Source organism: Lycorma delicatula, chromosome 12 (genome assembly GCF_047948215.1).
Source record: "Lycorma delicatula isolate Av1 chromosome 12, ASM4794821v1, whole genome shotgun sequence".
In the NCBI taxonomy this organism is placed as follows: Eukaryota; Metazoa; Arthropoda; class Insecta; order Hemiptera; family Fulgoridae; genus Lycorma; species Lycorma delicatula.
In genome coordinates this window covers 56,048,805-56,069,297 of record NC_134466.1, presented here as the reverse complement: position 1 = coordinate 56,069,297, position 20,493 = coordinate 56,048,805, and the positions used below count along the sequence as shown (strand labels likewise).

At 30.6% G+C, this 20,493-nt stretch overlaps 1 protein-coding gene across 8 annotated transcripts in view; it reads right to left on the bottom strand.

Moving 5' to 3' along the window:
• Positions 1-20,493, bottom strand: part of LOC142332852 (uncharacterized) — a 68,992-nt gene that overhangs the window by 26,343 nt on the left and 22,156 nt on the right. For 5 of the 8 annotated variants that reach the window (XR_012758410.1, XM_075379505.1, XM_075379510.1 and 2 more), the window contains 7 exons: positions 19,569-19,589; positions 15,872-15,970; positions 12,189-12,212; positions 9,263-9,304; positions 6,673-6,708; positions 2,366-2,407; positions 705-746 (listed from right to left, as the gene is read on the bottom strand). Coding sequence is in view for 7 of the 8 variants with exons in the window: in XM_075379505.1 (XP_075235620.1) it covers positions 705-746; positions 2,366-2,407; positions 6,673-6,708; positions 9,263-9,304; positions 12,189-12,212; positions 15,872-15,970; positions 19,569-19,589 (306 nt within the window). In the remaining variant the exon portion in view is untranslated. The remainder of the gene's footprint in view (positions 1-704; positions 747-2,365; positions 2,408-6,672; positions 6,709-9,262; positions 9,305-12,188; positions 12,213-15,871; positions 15,971-19,568; positions 19,590-20,493) is intronic. The other 3 variants (XM_075379506.1, XM_075379509.1, XM_075379511.1) reach the window with 3 other exon arrangements.

Genomic DNA, 20,493 nt, shown 5'->3' with positions numbered 1-20,493 from the left:
GTAAAAATCAATCGTTTAATTTCAATATCAGTAAAACTAATACGCACAGTAAAATTAATTAAGAAATACCTAATGTTGAATATTTAGAAATATTACTTACACTAATATCTGTTTTCTGATCGGTAAGGTTTCAGCTGGCTTGGGACACAGAGATATTCCTCCTGATTGGCGATTTATATAAAATACTGGATAAAGAAGAAAAATTGATAACAGTATCATGCGATCTTGAAAAGGCGTTTAATAGGCTTAAATTGGTGACTGTGATATCAATGTTACATATTAACTGCTTGGAGAGAAATTTTATTTAAAAAGAAAAAGAGTGAACAATGATAAGGAAATTTAAAAAAGCGGTTAGTATTAAGGATTAAAACACTTGTGCATGTAAACGTAATATAATTTTTTACTGCTAGAATTTGTAAATCAGGTATTTAAATTAAAAGGATGAATGAAGTAATGTATTGATCAAAAGCAGATTAGCATCCCAGAAGAAGGAGGCTTTCAGGTAAAAAACTAGTATGAAATAAAATAGAGATTTCAAAATTAGAAAAATTTTTCTTAAAAACAAGTCTTGAACTGTAATGAAACACAGATGATAAGTAAATTTGAAAACAAAAATAGAAACTTTTGAAATTTCATGTTAAGGAAAAAAATTAAAATTAGCTTAAGTATTTGATGATAACATGGTTATAGCATTTAATACTTACGTTACGAATTCAACATAACCATAATCATTTTCCTCTGGAGGCCTAAAATAGAAATATTCCAAGATAAAAATTATGTGAAACAATGCAAACTGTTAGCACTACATTGTAATCAACAAGAACAATATAAATAACTTACACATTTGAAGTTTACTGTTCGAATTCCATAAATTTTAGTCAAGTTATGCAATTTGTTTTTGAATTATAAAGCAATACCCAAAATTTTAAATATTAGTATATCAGCATAACAGTTTCAAAAAAATATTTTTGACCTCTTTAAAATTTGGGAGCTCATGCATCAGGGGCTTTTAATAATTGTGAAACTATAACAATATGGACATAGTTTTAAGACTCAAGATTTAGACTCAAGATTTTAACTTTTACAGAATGACAATCAATTGTAATGTATATAGTTTAAATATGTGAGTTTTATACTTTTACATATTTCAATCATAAATTATAATTCCTCCCGAAGATGGTATGATAGTCGAAAGCGCTGGAAGGAAATGAATAATATATTGGTAAGCAGTTTATCCTATATACAATAATTTTTTTTTTCATTTTGGTGGCTTCCATACTCAAGAGGAAGCATTCAGGTAAAATTAAATTTTAAGAAGATAATCCCTAGGTAATGATAATAAATTTAAAAACAGTTTTGAAATTGTTTAAAAAATACAAAGATACAGCCATTATTCCAAATAAATATAGTTGTAATTTTCTTGGAAGAGGGCTAAAATTGTTTGCTAATTCTCTCTTTAAGAAGTACTAAAAAGTAAGAGTGATACAAAAAAAAATCAAGATTTTTTACATTTTAAATGCAATGGGTAACTTACCAGATATATTTCAATTAAAAATAAATTTAAAAAAATTTTAATTTGTTGGTATTGCAGACCAATAGAGTGAAATGGACAAAACCTTTTATAGTGATTTGAAGATCTATTGATATAGAAGATTTAGATCCAAAAAAATCCCATTAACTCCTTTTCTGAAGGAAGATATAGCTAAAAAAGGAAATTTATATCATTTTTTTTGGAGCTATGATTATTAAATTAATTTTTTTATATAATTTGTGATGTTGGATTGATTCAAATATCAGTATTTCATATTTTTAGTAATTAGACAGGAGGGGACAGAACAAGAGGCTTTTAAGAATGAAGGTAAATTTTTGATCACCTTTTTAATTCTTTCTGACGTAGAATACACTTCAAAGAATAATAGCTTATAAATCAACATTCAATCCATTATAATGATAATTTTCATCATCTACAATATTCAGTTGATAGTCTTATAAACTGATTGATTAGCAGTTTAATTGACCATTGAATAAAGTAATAGAAATCAAACAACAAAAGGAAATCTGCTATATTTTGTTATAGAATTTAATTAGTTGACCTGATTTATGCTTTAGAAATACAAACAACTGTATCCATGTTCTAGTTTCAATATGTATGAGTAAGCAAATCAGACAGATACTCAACATTCATACAAAAGATGCATACAGAAAAATATGTAAGTCAAGCAATTTTTCCAGAAAAAAAAAAATTTAATTTATAAAAATGAACACTATAGAGATTGGAAATAAAAGCTTATTTAGAACTAGTTATTAAGGATATATTATTATTGTTTAGTAGATATTTTATACAATATGACAATACCATACGTACCAGTCATCATCACACGGTAGCCTGGAAGAAAGGGGAGCCTTTCTGAAAAAAAAAAATTAATAAATATTAAGGAAACATAATAAATAAAATGTGTCAATTTTTATTCTTCTTTACTGAAAAAATTAATTTATAACTGTATAAGAAGATAAAGTTAGAGTATATAAAATAGAATGTGATTGTAAAACAAACATACTGATAGTCAACAATCCAGTCACTTGATTGTGACCATAACAATAAAATATATGCAGCGGTAAAATAAAATAATTATACAAATCATTACTAATAAACTAATTGTAGTTATATTTTGTGGTGTAGAAATCATTATTCTAAGAAATGTAACAGATTCTACTAGAGACTGAATTTAATAGTTATTGAATTTAAATCTGCAACATTTATAAACAAATAAGCAAATTATACTCAAAAATTATTTATAATATCCTAAATTACTCTCTGCGTTTATTTTTTCCAGAGGATGAATGTGGATGACATGTATGAGTGTAAATGAAGTGTAGTATTGTTCAGTTCGACCATTCCTGAGATGTGTTGAAACTCATGTGAATTTAAAACCACCAAAGAACATCAGTATCCACGATCTAGTATTCAAATCCATGTAAAAATAAATGACTTTACTAGGACTTGAACGCTGGAACTCTCGACTTCCAAATCAGCTGACTTGGGAAGACGCACTGTCCACTAGATCAAGCTGGTGGATTGAATTACTCTCTGCTTACCAGTTTTAATTTATTATCTTTTCCATTTTTAAAAAGATCTCTTTAAATCTTTAAATTTTTTCCTACGAAAATTATTTAAAATGTTGTCTACTTGAATTCTTATTTCAATAAAATCTTTTATATAAAATGTTCTCTTAGTAAATAAATAAATTAAAAAAAAAAAAAATTTAAATAGAAGAGTAAGGAAGCGTGCAATAAAATTCTAAATACTTGTTTTTTTAACATTGTTTAAAATTTTCTTTTACTTTAATTTTCATCGCATGAACCAATATAGCTAAAATGCATTATCAACAACTAATTTCTATGTGATAAAAAAATGTTTTGTCAAAATGAGGGAGGATATCAGTGTGTCTACTTGAAAAAAAATAAAAAACAAAAACAATGATTCCAAGAAAAATCATTTCACCTTTTATTCTCAATCCTAAAATTTTAATCAAAAACTCATCCTGAGGTGGCTAATGAAACAGTTTTTATCAAAAGGAAGAGAGTTAAATTTTTGATCTATTCTTCTTTTTTCATTTCATCTTAAGCAAGTGACTGTTATAACCTGCACATTTATGAATAGGAGGCAATCTTCTAAATATTTTGAATGAAGTTGTAAGTAATAGGCTGTGAAGAATTAAATTGTGTGGATTGTTGTGTCTGTTTAAATACAAGTTCATTTACCAAATTTTGTTAATCATCTTACAATTTATTCCATACAAACAGAAAAAGACCAAATCAATGTAATGTAGTCAATATAATTGAAAAAAAAAAGAAATGACTTTTGTTTCAGTTTTGAATTTTGTATGCAACACAAAGAAAACAATAAAATAAAATGCATCATAGATATTTATTGACATAATAAATATTTTTATGCTTTGCATGTAAAAAGTGCTTTCCATGCAAAATTATGTATTTCTTTATGGAAATCAGGAATTATAAAATTGGTGATATTTTGAATTGTTAACCCAATTTCAATAAATAAAGTATTGATATAAAATCCAGCCTATTTAATTTATTAGAACTGACCAGTTACCTCTCGCAGTGTATGATTCAGCCATATATCAATGTCATGTGGTTGTAAAAAATTACTTTACAAAATGTAAAGTCTTATGATTATAGGAGAAAACTGGTGGAATTTGGCAGATTTTGCGTTATCCTCCAATCATTCCTCATCCCTGTCACAGATCACATATTTTTGGGATTTTTAACAGACGTATGTGTTTATAAGGAGCCAAGACCTTTCTTTCTTTTTCCTGTTTAGCCTTCGGTAATTACCATTCAGATAATACTTCAGAGGATGAATGAGGTTGATATATATGGGTGTAAATGGAGTGTAGTCTTGTACAGTCTCAGTTCGACCATTCCTGAGATGTATGGTTAATTGAAACCCAACCACCAAAGAACACCGGTATCCACGATCTAGTATTCAAATCCATATAAATATAACTGACTTTAGTAGGACTTGAACGCTGGAACTCTCGACTTCTAAATCAGCTGATTTGGGAAGACGTGTTCATCACTAGACCAACCGGGTGGGTTAAGGAGCCAAGACCTATTGCTAATCAAAATTTATGATCGTATTCTTCCATGGAAGGCACGAAATATTTTCTGAGTGACTTATAAATAACATTTTCTTTTCTTTTGAATAGTTATTTAAGCATCAAAGCCTGAATAAGTATACCAGTATATTATACAATAATTTCAGCTTATCATCATTGTTAAAAAAAAATTAATTTTCAGCAATTTTTAAAACTGTAAGTACATTATTGTGAGTCAGATTTCTAATTGCACATGCTAACAACTTGCTGTAAACAAGTTATCTACATCTTCTTTCTTGGAAAATAGTACCAAACTGAAATGGCATGGTTTAGATAGCACACAGTAAATAGCATGAGAGAAAACTGTGTTAGTGCATAACAAATAGATAAATGTAATCATCAATCGGGTAGAAAATTGCAAACATGTTCATTCAAATTGTGAATGAACATGTGTGCAAGGACATACACAATTTTCTACCTAATTCTATACACTAAAAAACATGTTTGTCTGAATTGATAATAAATATCAGCAAAATGCTGTACATTATTTTGGGTTTGAAAATTACTGACAAGTAAATGGAATAAAATTATTGGAGCTGTATTATTTTTGTCTACACCAACTAAGAAACTTTTCTCACATTATTTGCTTTGAATTATGAAATGGTATTATTCCACATATACAGATATACTATGATGGAATAAACTGCATTGTAAAAAAATTTTAAATGAAAGTAAATTATTTAAAATAATGCGAAATAAGCAATTGAATCCATTCCTCTCATAACAAATAATTTCAAACCATCCATATCATAAACTACGAGTATTATATCACACTAGATGAAAGTATGATTCTAATTGTTTTAAATTAAATATTTAAAATTAATCTGTGGGCTAGCTTTTAAGTATTTTTTTTTTTTTTTTTAAATTAAAAATCCTAGTATTTGATTTAGCTTTGAAATTCAACAATTAGCAATAGTATGTTTAAGAATTATTTTCATTAATCTCTTCTATAAATTTTAATCATCTTATATTTAATTTTTTTATTTAGAATCTTTAGATATTTAATTTACTGTTTACTATTTTAAGTACTATTACGTACTTTAATGAACAACACTTTTTATTTTATAATTAATTCTGTATTTATTGTGTATTCAATGATGCTGTTCTGATCATGGTTTAATTACGATTCCCCTTGATCTATCTGGAAAATGATAACTATATTTTGTTTATCCCCAGAGTAATACAACTTCTGATTCCTAATGTGATCTGCATTATAAATTACTTCATATTGTTCAAAATAAACATTTATTTATTCATAATAACATTATGACCGCCAGCATCATCTGTGTATGCTTATTGTGGCAAAAAAAAAAAAAAACTGTTTCTTCTAGTCAAAAAGAAGTATTTACTATGGTCAGAAATGGATGTGTTTTTTTATATATTATATATATATATATATGTATATTTTACTTTTATATCTTTAATTCTATCATTATTCAAATAAACTGAACTAAATGAAGTACAACCTAATCATAATGAAAATGACTATTCTCACTAATACACAATAGAAGGCTAATATAATACACATGTTATTTATGCTAAAGTGGTTTATACAATGAAATCAGCAGCATTTCCTGCAGTTTTGATGTTCATAAAATGCAGCGTTGAGCATATTCATACTCATTTAAAGTAGTTAATATTTCATGATATCACTCTGTTTACATCTAGAAAGAACTAAGAATAAATAAGGTTTAGACCACTCTTATGTAACACATCTAATTAAATCTATTTTTTGTGAAGTTTAAAAAATAACAATAATAAAAATAATGCATATGAAAATGCTAGTCACTTAAAACTGATATGTAAGAGTACTCATCTCACAGTGTATTATGTATGAATACTTTTAGCTTCCATTGAACATTACAATGGATAAAACACACACACACACACACGCACACACACACACACACACACACACACACACACACACACACACAAGCGCGCGCGCGTATTCAACTTGAGAACATTTCAATAAATTTTAAATTGAACTTACATAATAAAGAATTCTTTCCTAGAATCATGTGAAATCCTGAAATTAAAACAGTTTTTTACATGCATTCTGTTTGTTTAGTTAATAGAATGAATGATTTATTATTTTTTGTGATGTTTATAATATAGTAAATATATAAATAATTATTACAAATGATCTATAAAATGTAGTTTTATTATATATGCACAAAATGTTTTTGTACATAAAAAAGTTTATTAAATTTGAAAAGAATTTACAATCTGTTTAATCATGGCTGGACCTTAAATTTAGTTTCTTTCAGTAACATATAAACCAGTTGCTCTATTACTCATTGGAGAAATTATTGAAGTAGGATAGTGAATAAGAAAATCGTTTTTAGTGTTAAAAGTAGGATAAACTATTATTTTTAAATCCATAATTATTGTCATTATAAGAAATCAATTATCATTACATCCTTACTATAAGGCAATTCAATATTTAAACCATGAACTTCTGAAGTGTTAACCAAACCAAATTTTTGCAATTACTATAAACTCACTGAAGATAGTTGCAAGGATGACTGACAATGTTTGGAAATAAATTATAAAAAATGTATTATTTCTAAAAATCTGATTTGGTTTGTTACTTCAAAAGTTAATAGTTTTAAATAATTTTCATTGTCAACCTTTACCTGTACATTCAAAAGAAAATCTGAAAATACCAAAATATGGACTCTATTTAATATATATTGTACACAATACTATAAGATAGAGCTCCATATTCACTTCTTAGAAGAATTTTAAGAAAGTGTTAAAAAGAATCAGTTAAATTACTGCCAAGGCTCTAGCACTTTTTTATGTAATTTTTCACTTTAAATACATTTAAATCATCGATAAGCTATGACCAGAACATAACAATAAAAATAAAATAAATAATTATATGTTACAGAAGGCAAGATGCCATTCTAATAAATAAAAAAATTTATAAGAATTTTCTCTGTACAAACTCCAAATCAGAACTGCTATAGCAGTCGCGTGAAAGGCTGTTGTCCTGAGGCAAGTGGGTTTCTGCTGAGACAGGACTGTTACAGCAATCAATATGATTCCATGTTTTACTGTCCAGGTAGCTCTGGTAGGATCATTGTAATATTGTATACTTGTACTTTCAATATATCTGTGCTGGTACAACATGCGAAAAAACTGGGCGCACTTTAAATTTAAGGTTAGCAGCTCTTTTCCTTTGCTCCCGCATTCCTGAGTGTTGTACTGTTCTTGCTGTTGTTTGTTCATGCTGTTAGTTTCAGTATCCTTTATTCTGCAATTACTGTGTTCACAATTGATTGGCTTTGTATAGTTTTGTGAGTAATGTAAAGTGTTTGTCAATAATGGTCCCGTTTTCTGATCTATTTCATGAAACAGTTGACTATTTTACAAGAGCATAGTGACGATGATGAACTCTACAATATTTAATGAGTGGCGGCAATGTAAAGAGTATTTCTAGTAATTTAAGTTGATGTCCTGATAATCAATCAAATATTGATGGTCTAAATGCAACCTAAATCAGGTAACAACAACTAAAAACTGACAGGTAAAATTAAACAACAGGAAAAACAGGTAACAGGTCAACTATGAACATTTTTCACGATCATGATTACAATGAATAACAATGAAACAAAGTGGTGTTTAGTTGTTGTGTATATGCGCACATAGGAAGCAGCATGCAAGGCTGCAAGCGAAGAGAGCACAGTCGCTCCAGCAGCGTCGAACCTGGCGTACTGGTCGAAGGTAGTTTTTTTTTTACTCCGCGTGTGTTGTGATTAAAATCCATGTGCCACATTCTTGAATGTGATTAAGTGTAGAATTAGATTATTATCCTGCTTCCAGCTATTATATTTGATTCATTTTTTCAGTTCTTTTATTTTATAGAAAACTTTAACCATGAACTTGAAAAACCCAGAAAAAAATTTTCTGGACCAGCACCCCCACTAATTTTAGCTACGATCTGCCACTGCTTCATATTAAACTGCGATGAAATATCGATGAACTATTTGACCCAGTATCAAAACATGAATATTTAGTGGAATTCTTCATGCAAATCTATATCTCACAAAGCAGAACCAGATTTTTACCTTTAAAAATAATGGGGATATTCTTTTGGAATTTAACAAGGGATACTCGAACACTTTGTTCTTATAGAAAAAGAACAATCATCAAGTATTACGCAATTGTCTTATAAGATAAAATGAAGCCTGGAAGGTCTTGTTCCAACAGGACAATGTTCATCCTTACATTTCTGCTTTAACTTGGAAACTCTCTAAGAGCTCAAGTAGGGTGTGCTACCCATCTTCGGCATGGCGTGGATATAGTTCCATCAAGCTGTCACCTGCCTGGTCACTTAAAGGATTGTAAAAGTGAGAAATTCGATTCGAAAAGAAGCTATCGAAATGTGTAAGGGTAGGTCGAAAGGTTTCACTTCTAAGATAAGAAAACCTTCCTGACCATTGAAATGTATCGCAGTAGCAGAAGATTGCCCACAGAAATTAGTAAGCAAGTTACTTGATTGAATTTGATAAATTAAATTCGTATTTCAACCTCTTCCTACCTCATTGTGTAAAAATATAATAAAACATACTCACGTGTCAGTTATATCAATTCCTGATAACATCGAATTTTCTGGGCTAAAAAATGTGTAAATTTATTTAAATATAATTTCAAAAACATTCATAAATAATTTAAAATACATAATACATGTATGGGTAGGTATTTTAGGAAATATAAAAATATTATTTTTTTGTTTTATATGGCGTGACAGAAATTTAGTATCCACTGCTCTTCTGCACGTATAAAACATAGATTTTGAAGTAACGAGAACTGTTATAATAATTTTTTACCATGGTTTAAATTTTTTTTTTCAGTTTTCCGAATTTTACGCAATTAAAATCTGAAAAATTCTTATATCTCAATAATTCTTTAATCTTATATTCACGATACAAGTAGTCACATTTTTCCATTTCAAAATTAAATTAAATTAATAAAAATAAAATATCGGAACGAAAATCATTACAGTACGGTCAATACATATATATATATATCTGTGCCTGTATAGCACATGTCCTTACTGACTAATTAATCAACGACCATTAAAAATGAGTAAAGATAAATTGAAGAAAATTTGTATACATATTCTTGTTCTTACAATAGAAAAGATTTTTTGAAATTCGGATGTTAAATGGTTAAAATAAAATTTAATATATTTCTAATTTCTGGGTAAAAAATGAAGATATCAACTTGATTTTTAGTATGTGTAATTGTCATGTAAGCATTTTTTTTTAAATTTCTAGATTTTTCTGAATTCGACCTTGAAAAAGGAGAAGAAAGGTAAAAAATTTGAACAATACTTGCAAATTTTCCCCAATTCCGACTATACTAATCGAGATATTCACTAAATTGTGCTTTTTAAATATAATTTTAGTAGAAACTAAGGTAACTCGTGATATGCTTTTTTACTTTAGTTTAGATGCCTTACAGTCATAAGAAAATACTGCAAACTTAATAAATGTGATGGCTTTATCAAAGATAATCTAAATTTGATATGGTTTCAAGTAAACTGTTGAAACTTAATGAATTAAGTATTTATTAAAAATTTGATAGTAGGATTGGTTCAACCGATTGGCATTCATATTTCGCCTATCGAAGGTGTCAAAAATTCATTTCTCGTTGGTTTAGAAAATTACATCAGCCAGTTAACAAGGAATACGAGCTCACTACTTACTTCTTTATTTTCCCTATTTAGCCTCCGATAATTACCTTTCATATAGTAATTCAGAACATGAATGAGGATGATATATATGAGAGTAAAATAAGAACTTCACTACGTAATACATCGTAATAAGATCTTCATCACTATTGTAACCTAAGTGATTGACGAAGACGTTACATATCAGGGAGAAATCAAAAATAAAACCGGTACAAAATAACCCACAGTACACCGCATTTTAAAGGAAAATTTGGAAAATAAAAAACGTCGCAGTGTATTGAATTCCACACCAAATGGAGTAGCAAAAAGTGACAAAATTATTTAAGAACTGCCTTCTCTTTATGAAAGTGAAGGTGAACAGTTCGTAAATCGAATAATGACTACTGATGCAACATGGACGTGATTTGAACTTGGACTGAAGTCACAAAGCAGTGCTTGGAAGACTCAACATTATTCGAGACCAAAGATATGTCGTCGCATGCAGTTAAACGTGTAGAAAAATGACGATTTTCCCTTACGATGAGGATGGTGTTATTGCTTCGAACAGAATGTCAAATGGTATAAACGTGACTGCTTCTTGCTACAGGAATTTTATTCGGAAGGTTGAAACTACCAAAGTTTGAAAACTACGTCCAGAAAAAGTCGAGTTTGGTATGTTAATTCTACATGACAATGCGTGCCCACATATTGCGACCGCTTCCACTGATATATTCTTTGATTACGTTTGGAAAGCCCTTCGCTATTCACCATACAGTCCTTTTTTGCGTTCTCCGGACTTGCATCTCTTTCGTAAGCTGATAAAACATTCCTAGGTATTCGTTTGAAAGATTTATGGGGCTACTGTGACCCAGAAAATTCGACACTTTAACAAAAGTTCGTGTATTGCACCTTTAACATTACATGATAAACCATTGGCAAACATCATTACGTAAGGCGGAATGCATTGAAAGCCAGTTAACTTGATTTGATATATAAATAATAATTTTCTTTGAATCCTGATAAACTGTGCGTTATTTTTTTAGACAACTTACAGTTGTTAAAATACTCCTAAAAGTGTTTTATATTAAGGTAGTTTTTAAAATTTCTTTTATATTAAAGCACTTCATAAATTTATAAGTAATATGTACCCAATTACTCAAAAAATAATATATTACAATCTGTAAGAAAAGATTTTGTTTGGAAAATGTATTTCCTCATAGAAAAAAGATTTCTACTCTTATAAACTTTTCATTTTTTTAATATTTACGGATGAAGAATTATACAGTCCTTAAGAAATATCTGTTTATGTAAAATAGCAGTATGTACATAAGTAGAGCTTTTGCTTTATTCATACTATTGAAATGTAAATACATTCAAGTAAATAACTGATAGAATATTCAAAAGTATTTAAAGTGTATTTAAACGTCAATCGTATCAACTTGCGTTTCAAAATGTCATATTCAAATAGATTTTGTTGAAATACAAAAATATTTGTAAATTTATATTATTAATTATATTTTTCTAATTAAAAAATAAATAAATATTCATTATAATAATAAGGTTTAACAAAGGCCCTATTGTAATGAACACTTTCTAAAGTGGCAGCACAAGACGCGATGAACGTAAGTCGATTGTAGGCTCACGCTGATTGTAGGGTTAAATACATTCTATAAAACAAGAAAAATACATAAAAATAAAGAGATATTTAGATGAACTGTGTAGGAAAGAATGCATTTGAAATCCGTATTCCAGTAATTATAATATATAGGATCCATTTATTAAAAGCTACTTTTTGATTAATAATATGCTATTTTTTTATTACTTACGTATTTATTATTCCTCCTTTGATTCTGAAAAAAAATATTAGCTTTAATTTAGTATAGTTTCTACAATTTTTATTTTATTAACTAATATTTTCTTTCTCTTTTATTTCGTTGATTGATAACTCTGTATTAAATAATGATTGGCAAAAATAATACAAATAATTATTTCAAGTGAGCTTTAAGAATCCTGTATGAATGACTGTTCCAAGCGATCAAGGGAAATAACTGTCCATATCATTAGGGTGATAAATATGATTGTATTGTTTACTCTAAATATTTAGATCGTTACAAAAAAAGACTTAATCATTAATTACTAAGTTTCATCGAATGAGTCTTTCGATTGCTACATGTATATCGATAAAATTACGTAACCTCATTGTATCATATTCTAATGAGGTTCCTGCTGGATCACATCTCAATGTTGCATCACTTATATAAATTATTTCTTGAATCTTTTTTATCATTCATTTTTTTAATTTACAATAAGGCGATATCAAGTATTGAACTCGCCGGTACTAAGACTTAAAATTAACAAAATGGACCGATAATTTCTTATTCTATCTTTGACCTCTTACTTTATGACCACAAAAAGTAAGAGGTCATCTGTCTGTGATACCAATAAGAAAGACAGTGAAATGAAAGACACCTATGTTAAGTAAAAGTAGACAGGATTCGACGACACACAGATAAAGGTATACGGCTGGCTGAATTTTGAGGGTCGTTGCGTTAACGAATTTACCGGAGGTTAACGAATTTTTTGGTACCGATAAGGTATGAAGTAAACCAAGTTTATTAACTCCTTAACTTAATCCTATAGACGTATAAAAGTTACTATTTCTCAAGCAATCGGTACAGGTTTTCCTCCTGATTCAATTGCATCCATGATCTTTCTATTCAAAAATTGATGTAATAATTATTGTTAGCAGACCCGGCACGCTTCGTTATTGCTAAATTTGAGTATATATATATATATATATATATATATATACTGAACACAAATGAAAGTTTGATAAAACATTGAAAAATTGAACAGTACGGAACTTCACAAAATTTAACCTTCCGCTTTATAAAAGTTAAAATGAAAACAATCCAGCTGGCAAAACAATAGCGTTACCTATCGGATTTAATTCGAACCACTCTCTAAACAAAATACTCCGTGGAAAATAACTTTTTTACGAAAAAAGAAATGGTTGCAAAATCATCACAATTAATAGTGAACATTAAGAAACTTACAAAATACTACGGAACTTCATAAAATTTAACCTTTCACTTTATAAAAGTCGGAATGCAAATAAATACAGTTGGTAAAACAGCACTACCTATCGGATATAATTCAAACTACTCTTTAAACAAACTAGTCTGTTCAAAATACCCCTGACATTCTTTTTACTGGTCAGATCAAGGATTTCAATGGCTTTAAATTTTTTCCGGACAACGCGAACCATTTTTCAAAATCCCGTGTGTAAATCGGCCCAGCAGTTTGTTTTACATTATAGCGGAAACACGTACGAACATTCCTTTTTATATATATAGAAGAATGTCTGTTTGTATATTTGTTTCGTAAATATCTCTACATCAGCGCCTCTTAACGGGTAGTTTGTGCAAAAACTTATGTTTTTACGTAACTAATATATGTTCTGAATATGAACCAAATCGTTCCATAAATGCAATTTTTCCTAATACCTCAACCATAGCGCCATCTAGCGGGTCCAGTTTTTGCAGAGGTATACTTTTCCATGTAAGAACACATATTCTGAATATGAGCCAATTCGCAGCATAAATACAATTTTTCGAAATATCTCGACCCCAGCGCCACCTTGCGGGTCTAAACTAATTAAGAAACCTTCGCAGGCGTGCTCACAACTCACCAAAGTTTCATCGCAATCAGATGAATGGTATAGGAACGCATACGAGACAAACATTCATTTTTATATAAATAGACGATTTTCATTTTCTGAATATTGTTCTATTAATATATTTTCATTCTGATGAGATTCTAACCGATTAAAAATTACAGTTTTAGATAATTTAATTTTTCAATACAATATTACTGTATGGATTGAAGCTAGTATTGCCTCGACTAGAATAATTTAATTTAATAATAATTAATCTGAAGTGGAAGTGAAAACGACTTTCCTGCAAAATACTAAACTTGAGACCAAGTTTGATTGCAAATTTATTTTTTAAATGCATATTCCACATTAAAATCTTTATGTGTATAAGATGAACTAAAAAATAAGATAGTGGTCCTCCTCGTCCTCGATTAGGGCATGGATAGAGGATGCCGGGCTTGAGCTAGCACTGGAGGAAACTGAGGCGTGGTAATCAGTGCAGCTAAAAGAAGGCCTACTTTGACACTTACGCTAGAGGGTAAGAAGATTGTTACGAGACCTGCTATCACGTATCTTGGAGTCTGGGTAGACTCCAGACTCCGTTTTGGAGTTAATGCCATTGAGGTAAATGGTAAGGCTGATAGGGTGTTGCGACTGATTGCGGACCTTCTGCCAAATAGAGGTGGACCTCAGCAACAGAGAAGGAGTCCATTATGGAGCCATTATAGAGTCCACGGTCGGGAGTATCTAGATATCGTAAATAGAGAGGGAAACTGAAGTCCCTCCACAGGAGGTGCTATATCAGCGTATAGAACGGTATCATTAGCGTAGCGGAAGTGCTGGCCGGACGTATGCCGATAGATTTGGTATTTCAGCAACGGAAGAGAATAAGCGAGTTGGGGGAATTGCAGCCTGTAGACAGGAAGTTGGCAATAAAGATAATAACAGGTGAGCTCATGGAATTGTGGCATGAGGGGTCGATGGACACATCACCTCATTGGTGATTTGAAGAGGTGGTGTGAGAGGGTGCATGTGACTAGTTGGAACACAGTCTTGCGCAGTTCTTGGCGGGCCATGGTGGTTATAGATCATATCTCAATAGGTTAACTGGGACCACTTGGACATTTGCCCTGGAGTGCAAGGAAGAAGAGCCCCCAGAGCACGTATATTTCTGGCGTTTCACACAGGTAGCTCGGAAATGTTAGACACGCTGGGTCGTAACCGTATGTTCACGCCCAAAGAAACGCAAGGGATCCTGTTGGAAAGTGAGGAGAGCTAGAGAGCTGTGGAAGTTTTCACTAGGAAGTTGATGCGAAACTATATGCTGCAGAAGAGTCTCCGTAAGGGAAGGAGAAGTCGGAGGGTGCCAGGTCGGACAGGCTCGCGGCTGAGCGCCTTGAAGGTCACATGCGGAACCTGTAACGAGCTCGACACTGCCTTGGCGCCCGTAATTGGGGTTCCTCCACATCTTTAAAAAAAAAAAAAAGTAACAGTCTATCTCGATAAAACTATCCCCGGACAGGACGCTGAGTAACACTGCGAAAATATTATTTTATGCCTTTCAAATTTTCAACCTGCGAAACTGTTAACTTCATGGTTTCTTCTAATCAAATTGACCGGAACTTACTCCACAGTTTATAAAACTATATTCTCGTATTGTAAATCTATAATTCAGCGGCTAAATGCTGCCACGAATAATCAAGAACGGAGTGACTTCACAATGAATACGTTTTTTAATTGCAGTAAGTATGTAATAAGATATTTATGTTGTTTAATTTTTTTATGTATAAAAAAGTAATATTTATTTAATATTAAAATATTTAAGATACTTATCGCAAAATAATATTTTCTTACATAATTTTACTCGGGATTAGTCCAAGAAGTTTAACAAGAGTCGGTAAAATTTTTTTTTTTTTAATGTTGTTTTCATTTCCAAAAAATGATAACTGGATTCTGAAAGAGAAAATTAACACAAAGAAAAGTATTAAAAACATACTATAGTCAATTTTTTTTTAATTTAATTTTTTTCAGAAGAAAAAAATCATTATTAACATTTTCTTTTTAATCGATACAAATAACGGCAATAAGCAAATTTGATGATATTTTCATTATGCATTTGTGTACTTATTATAAATAGTAATTACAAATTTATGAATAGTTAAATAAAAATAGCTGCTTTGAAATTATGCCTAAACGATAAATTTTTGTCATCACTGGCTGCAAACGAAATGTACAATTGTAACAGTTTTCTATGTAGATACGGAAGGATCTGCTAAGAAAGTTGAACTTTACTATTCCCTTTCAATGCTCTTCATTATTTTTATAGGATTTTTCTTCTTTATTTACTTTCCACCATCCAAGCAGTTTACTCGTTTTTTTTTTCTTCGAAAGTTTTTTTTTATTAAGGCATTACCATTACTTCTACTTTTTTTTAAATATTATACAATTATATCAAACAATTATATGAACTTATTAGCAATTAAAAAATAATTAATAAAATTATAAAAAAACAACAATTAGCTAATTTTTAACGATAATTCAAAATTAAAGTATCTACAAATTTTAAGAGCGATTTTTTTTTTTTAATAATAAGTTAATTTCAACTTCATGCTAAAAGAATTTTTTACCCATTTTGTGTTTTACTTTATTATTGACAATAATAAAGTAACAATATTGAATACTTGTCTTTAACAATATTCTTTTTGGGAAGTAAAAGTTCTGATCAATGGTCAACCTGATTAATGATCAGTACCTAAGGAAAGGATACAGAGGATGCTATTTTTAAGGTTATGAATACTGTTTCTTCTAGTAAGTCTAAGTACTTCTTAGGAATCTTTTTTGGACATAACAGAGGATTAATAATAATTTGTGGTGACCCCCTCCCCTATTTTAGATGCAGAGGTGTGATTTTACACAGATTGAGCTGAATATGGTATTTATATTCATTTCAGAAATTGAGACGGAGTCTCAGAAGTGGGAAAAACGCTATCTAAATGTTGTCTGCAGGGTAGTGTTTTAGGTTTTGTGCTCTGGGTTGTGAAATTTGATTTTTTGATGCTCTTGAGGTTACCCGGTTGATGCCGCATCATCTCGTATGTGAATGATGGTCTTTTGCTGGTTAAAGGAGATCATTTTTAGGACAATCCAAGTTTGTAAGATACTCCAGCTGTTTACAACATAAGGTGTTGTTAAGCCCAGAAAAAACATTGATGCTGTTGCTCAAGAGCAGGTTAGCTGTTACATTATGACCTTGTTTGTCAATAACTTAGATCCGTTCAATGCCTAAGGTCATCAAATTAGGTATGTCCCACTGCAGAAGTATTTAGGTATTATCTTTGATGAGAATCTTCGATTCATTCATCACTTTCAATATGCTGCTACAAAGCCTTGTTCTGTTTTCTTTGGTGTTTGGAGAGCAGTTCACCCTGATTAAGGGCTGAATTTTAGAACCATGCATGTTCTATATAAGGGTGTATGCAAAGCTACAATGCTGTATGCTGTACCTGTCTTAGTTCATTGAATGAAGTATAAGTGTTATAGGAATATTTCATTAAGGGCTCAACGTCTTGTATTGTTACCTGTGATTGATGACTGCCTATAGGACTGTCTCTCAGTAGTCCATGTTATTTCTGGTACTAAAACCATTGATATCTTTGTGACTGAGCACCAATTACATTATAATGCTAAGAAAGTAGCATTGTGAAGTTAATAGAGGTAACTTACCTCTAGATGCATAAAACAAATAGACGACTGAGTTTTCCATTTATGGCAGATCAGGTGAACTGAATTGTCCGATGGTCGTTACTTGCGTGGAATTTTTCTTGATGTGAGAAGTATGCAGTTAGTTAGAAGAATTTGCCTCAATCGGCATATTATACAGTTTCTTATTGGATATGTTAATTTCTATAAAAGTTGGACAGATTTGGTTTGAATAATTCGGTCTTGTGTCCAAAGTGTAGAGTCGTTGATGATGTGTGCCATGTTTCATATGTCTGCCCCAGGTATGAAGCTGAGCATACCATAATAGCTATAGAGCTTGCAGGGATCAATGCTGGTTTTGATCTACAAGTTAATTTGAAAACCAAAAGGGAATGGAACATAGTTGGCTTCCTTAGATTCTCTGCCCTGCAGAGGATTACTAAGGGGGGTCTAATGCTGTTATAGATGTATAGATAGAATAGCAACTAGTATGGGTAGAGGCTTGCCTGTGTGCATACGTCGCCCGCCAAGTTATGCATTGCAATCTCGAGAGCCACCCAGTTAGCTGAGATATTTGCTGGTAAGATGAGTATGGATATGTTGAGAACAGTGTGGGAGGATGTAGGCATTGACCCGCTCTCGAAAGTGGACCAGAGCAGAGAGAGATAGCCCTTCTTTTCATTAGAGGCTTATTAAATTTGTGAATCCATTTCTTGATTTTTAAGTAAACAGAGGACTTTGAGTAAATTAAACTGATGATGACAAAATTGTTGTTGCTGCGATCAACACATTTTGTTGGTATGAAGATAGTATTTACGATGTTTAAAGAAAGTAATGACTTGAGCGCATAGTCTAATTGAAGTTAGATATAGGAAGAGGTTTTGTGTGAAACCTTTGGAGTTAAAGGAAGGCACAAGAATCGTGCTTCTGCAAATCGGTCAATTAGATAGTTGAGGGTTTTTAAGTTATGGTAGGTGGCCATGGTTGGAAGAGCCCATACGAAGGTGTTGTAGTAGGTTGTGTGTATATATATATATTCTGATGGATATGTCTCCTCCTGAGATATATGCAATGGTTGCATCCTAACAGAGGCCAAACTGATGACTATGTTGTTATCAAGTTCAGTGTGTCTAAAAGACGACCTCCGGTAAAGCCCATCAGATTTATGAATGGAGAGTGTGGTGTGGTGACCAGGATTGTCACAAGGTGGGTGACAATCAAGATGATGAGAGGGATTTTATGAAATCAGTCTATGCAATGGTCTGTCCAACCGTGGAAATTTGACTAGCTATTTTACAAAGTTTGGCTCAGCGACTGAAGAATGTTGTGCCTCTCAAGGAAATGTCCAGTCATATAAACATCTAATGTGTCTGCGTTGTTCTTTGGAGTAGTAATTAAGATGTCAATCTAGCACTTATAAGTGTTAGAGCAATATGAGGGTGAGTATGTGATCAAATACTTCAAATACATGATTAGGGCTTGTCAGACAGTATCCACCCTCTAACGTGTTATGTATTTAAGAGATATTAAGTTTACCAAAAGAAGATTGTCACTCTTTAGTATTAATGTGAGCTATTCTCATCCATCTGCACTAAATATAAAGCTGCTCTACATTTTTCTTTGCCTTGTATTCCCTGTACGTAACGTTTTGTTGTTCTGCAGCAAACAATATATGATTGACTTATGTCTGTTTCTGTATAAATTACTAAATTTATAACAATTTATAAAGCAACAACATTTTGTTTTAAAAACAAAATGGAAAATTTATTTAATAGCATACAATATAATATTTTTAAACCTAAGAAATTTTTTAGGTCTATATTTTACAAAAATAAGTGGTACGGGTACTTACAAACTTTTTTCATAATACTCACTGAAAAAAAAAAAAATATATATTTAAAAACAAATATCTGACAAAAAAAAAATAAATATAAAAATTTACAAACACTGATGTACTTATACAACTATATCAACACTCTTTATCACACCACAAGTACTGTTGATGTTTCGGAATTTTTTAAATCAGAATGATCACAAAGTAATAAAAATGTTAGTAGTGTCACATAGTTGTAGAATAAATAACTAATTGGCCAAATGGATTATCTTACAGTAACTAATTGTGTAAAGTGTGTCTTTTGTGATATTTGATGTTACCAATATTCAAATCAGTGAATATTTTCTTCAAAACTGGGATAACTTTATAAAGGTTCACAAAATGTTGAATGCTGGTCAGTGTGAGCCTTACACACTATACTGAATTGATTTTATGACTTTAAAATAATATTTATTTTAAAATTATCCTAAAACAAATATTACTCTATTAACATGTTGGCTGCCATGAGATGTGCTGGCAATACTCATTATTCCATTATATATAGATCGTGAGTAGCTATGCCGGTTACTTTTACAGTATACATTGTTATAATTCTAAGCCTATTGTGAATACTTTGTTATTTGTATGTGGCTTATAATGGATGTAAGCCAATGTAATTGCTCACAGGTGCCATCTTCTGTTGCTTCATTTTCCTGTTTATGAACTCCAGTTGTCAAGTGAGTGAGTTATTGTTAGTTGAATACCAGGAGGTTATTTTTTCTTAGTATTTTCTTAAGTTTTCTAACATGAAACTTGTTCTGAAACAGTAGCTAAAGTTACAAATTAAGGTAGATAATAACAAAAAATCTTCAGTAATATCTTTGAGTAATGTAGAAACAAATAAGAATTGAATTCCTTTAGATTCTTCAATATTACGCTCAGGTGAAGGAGTAAAATCACTACA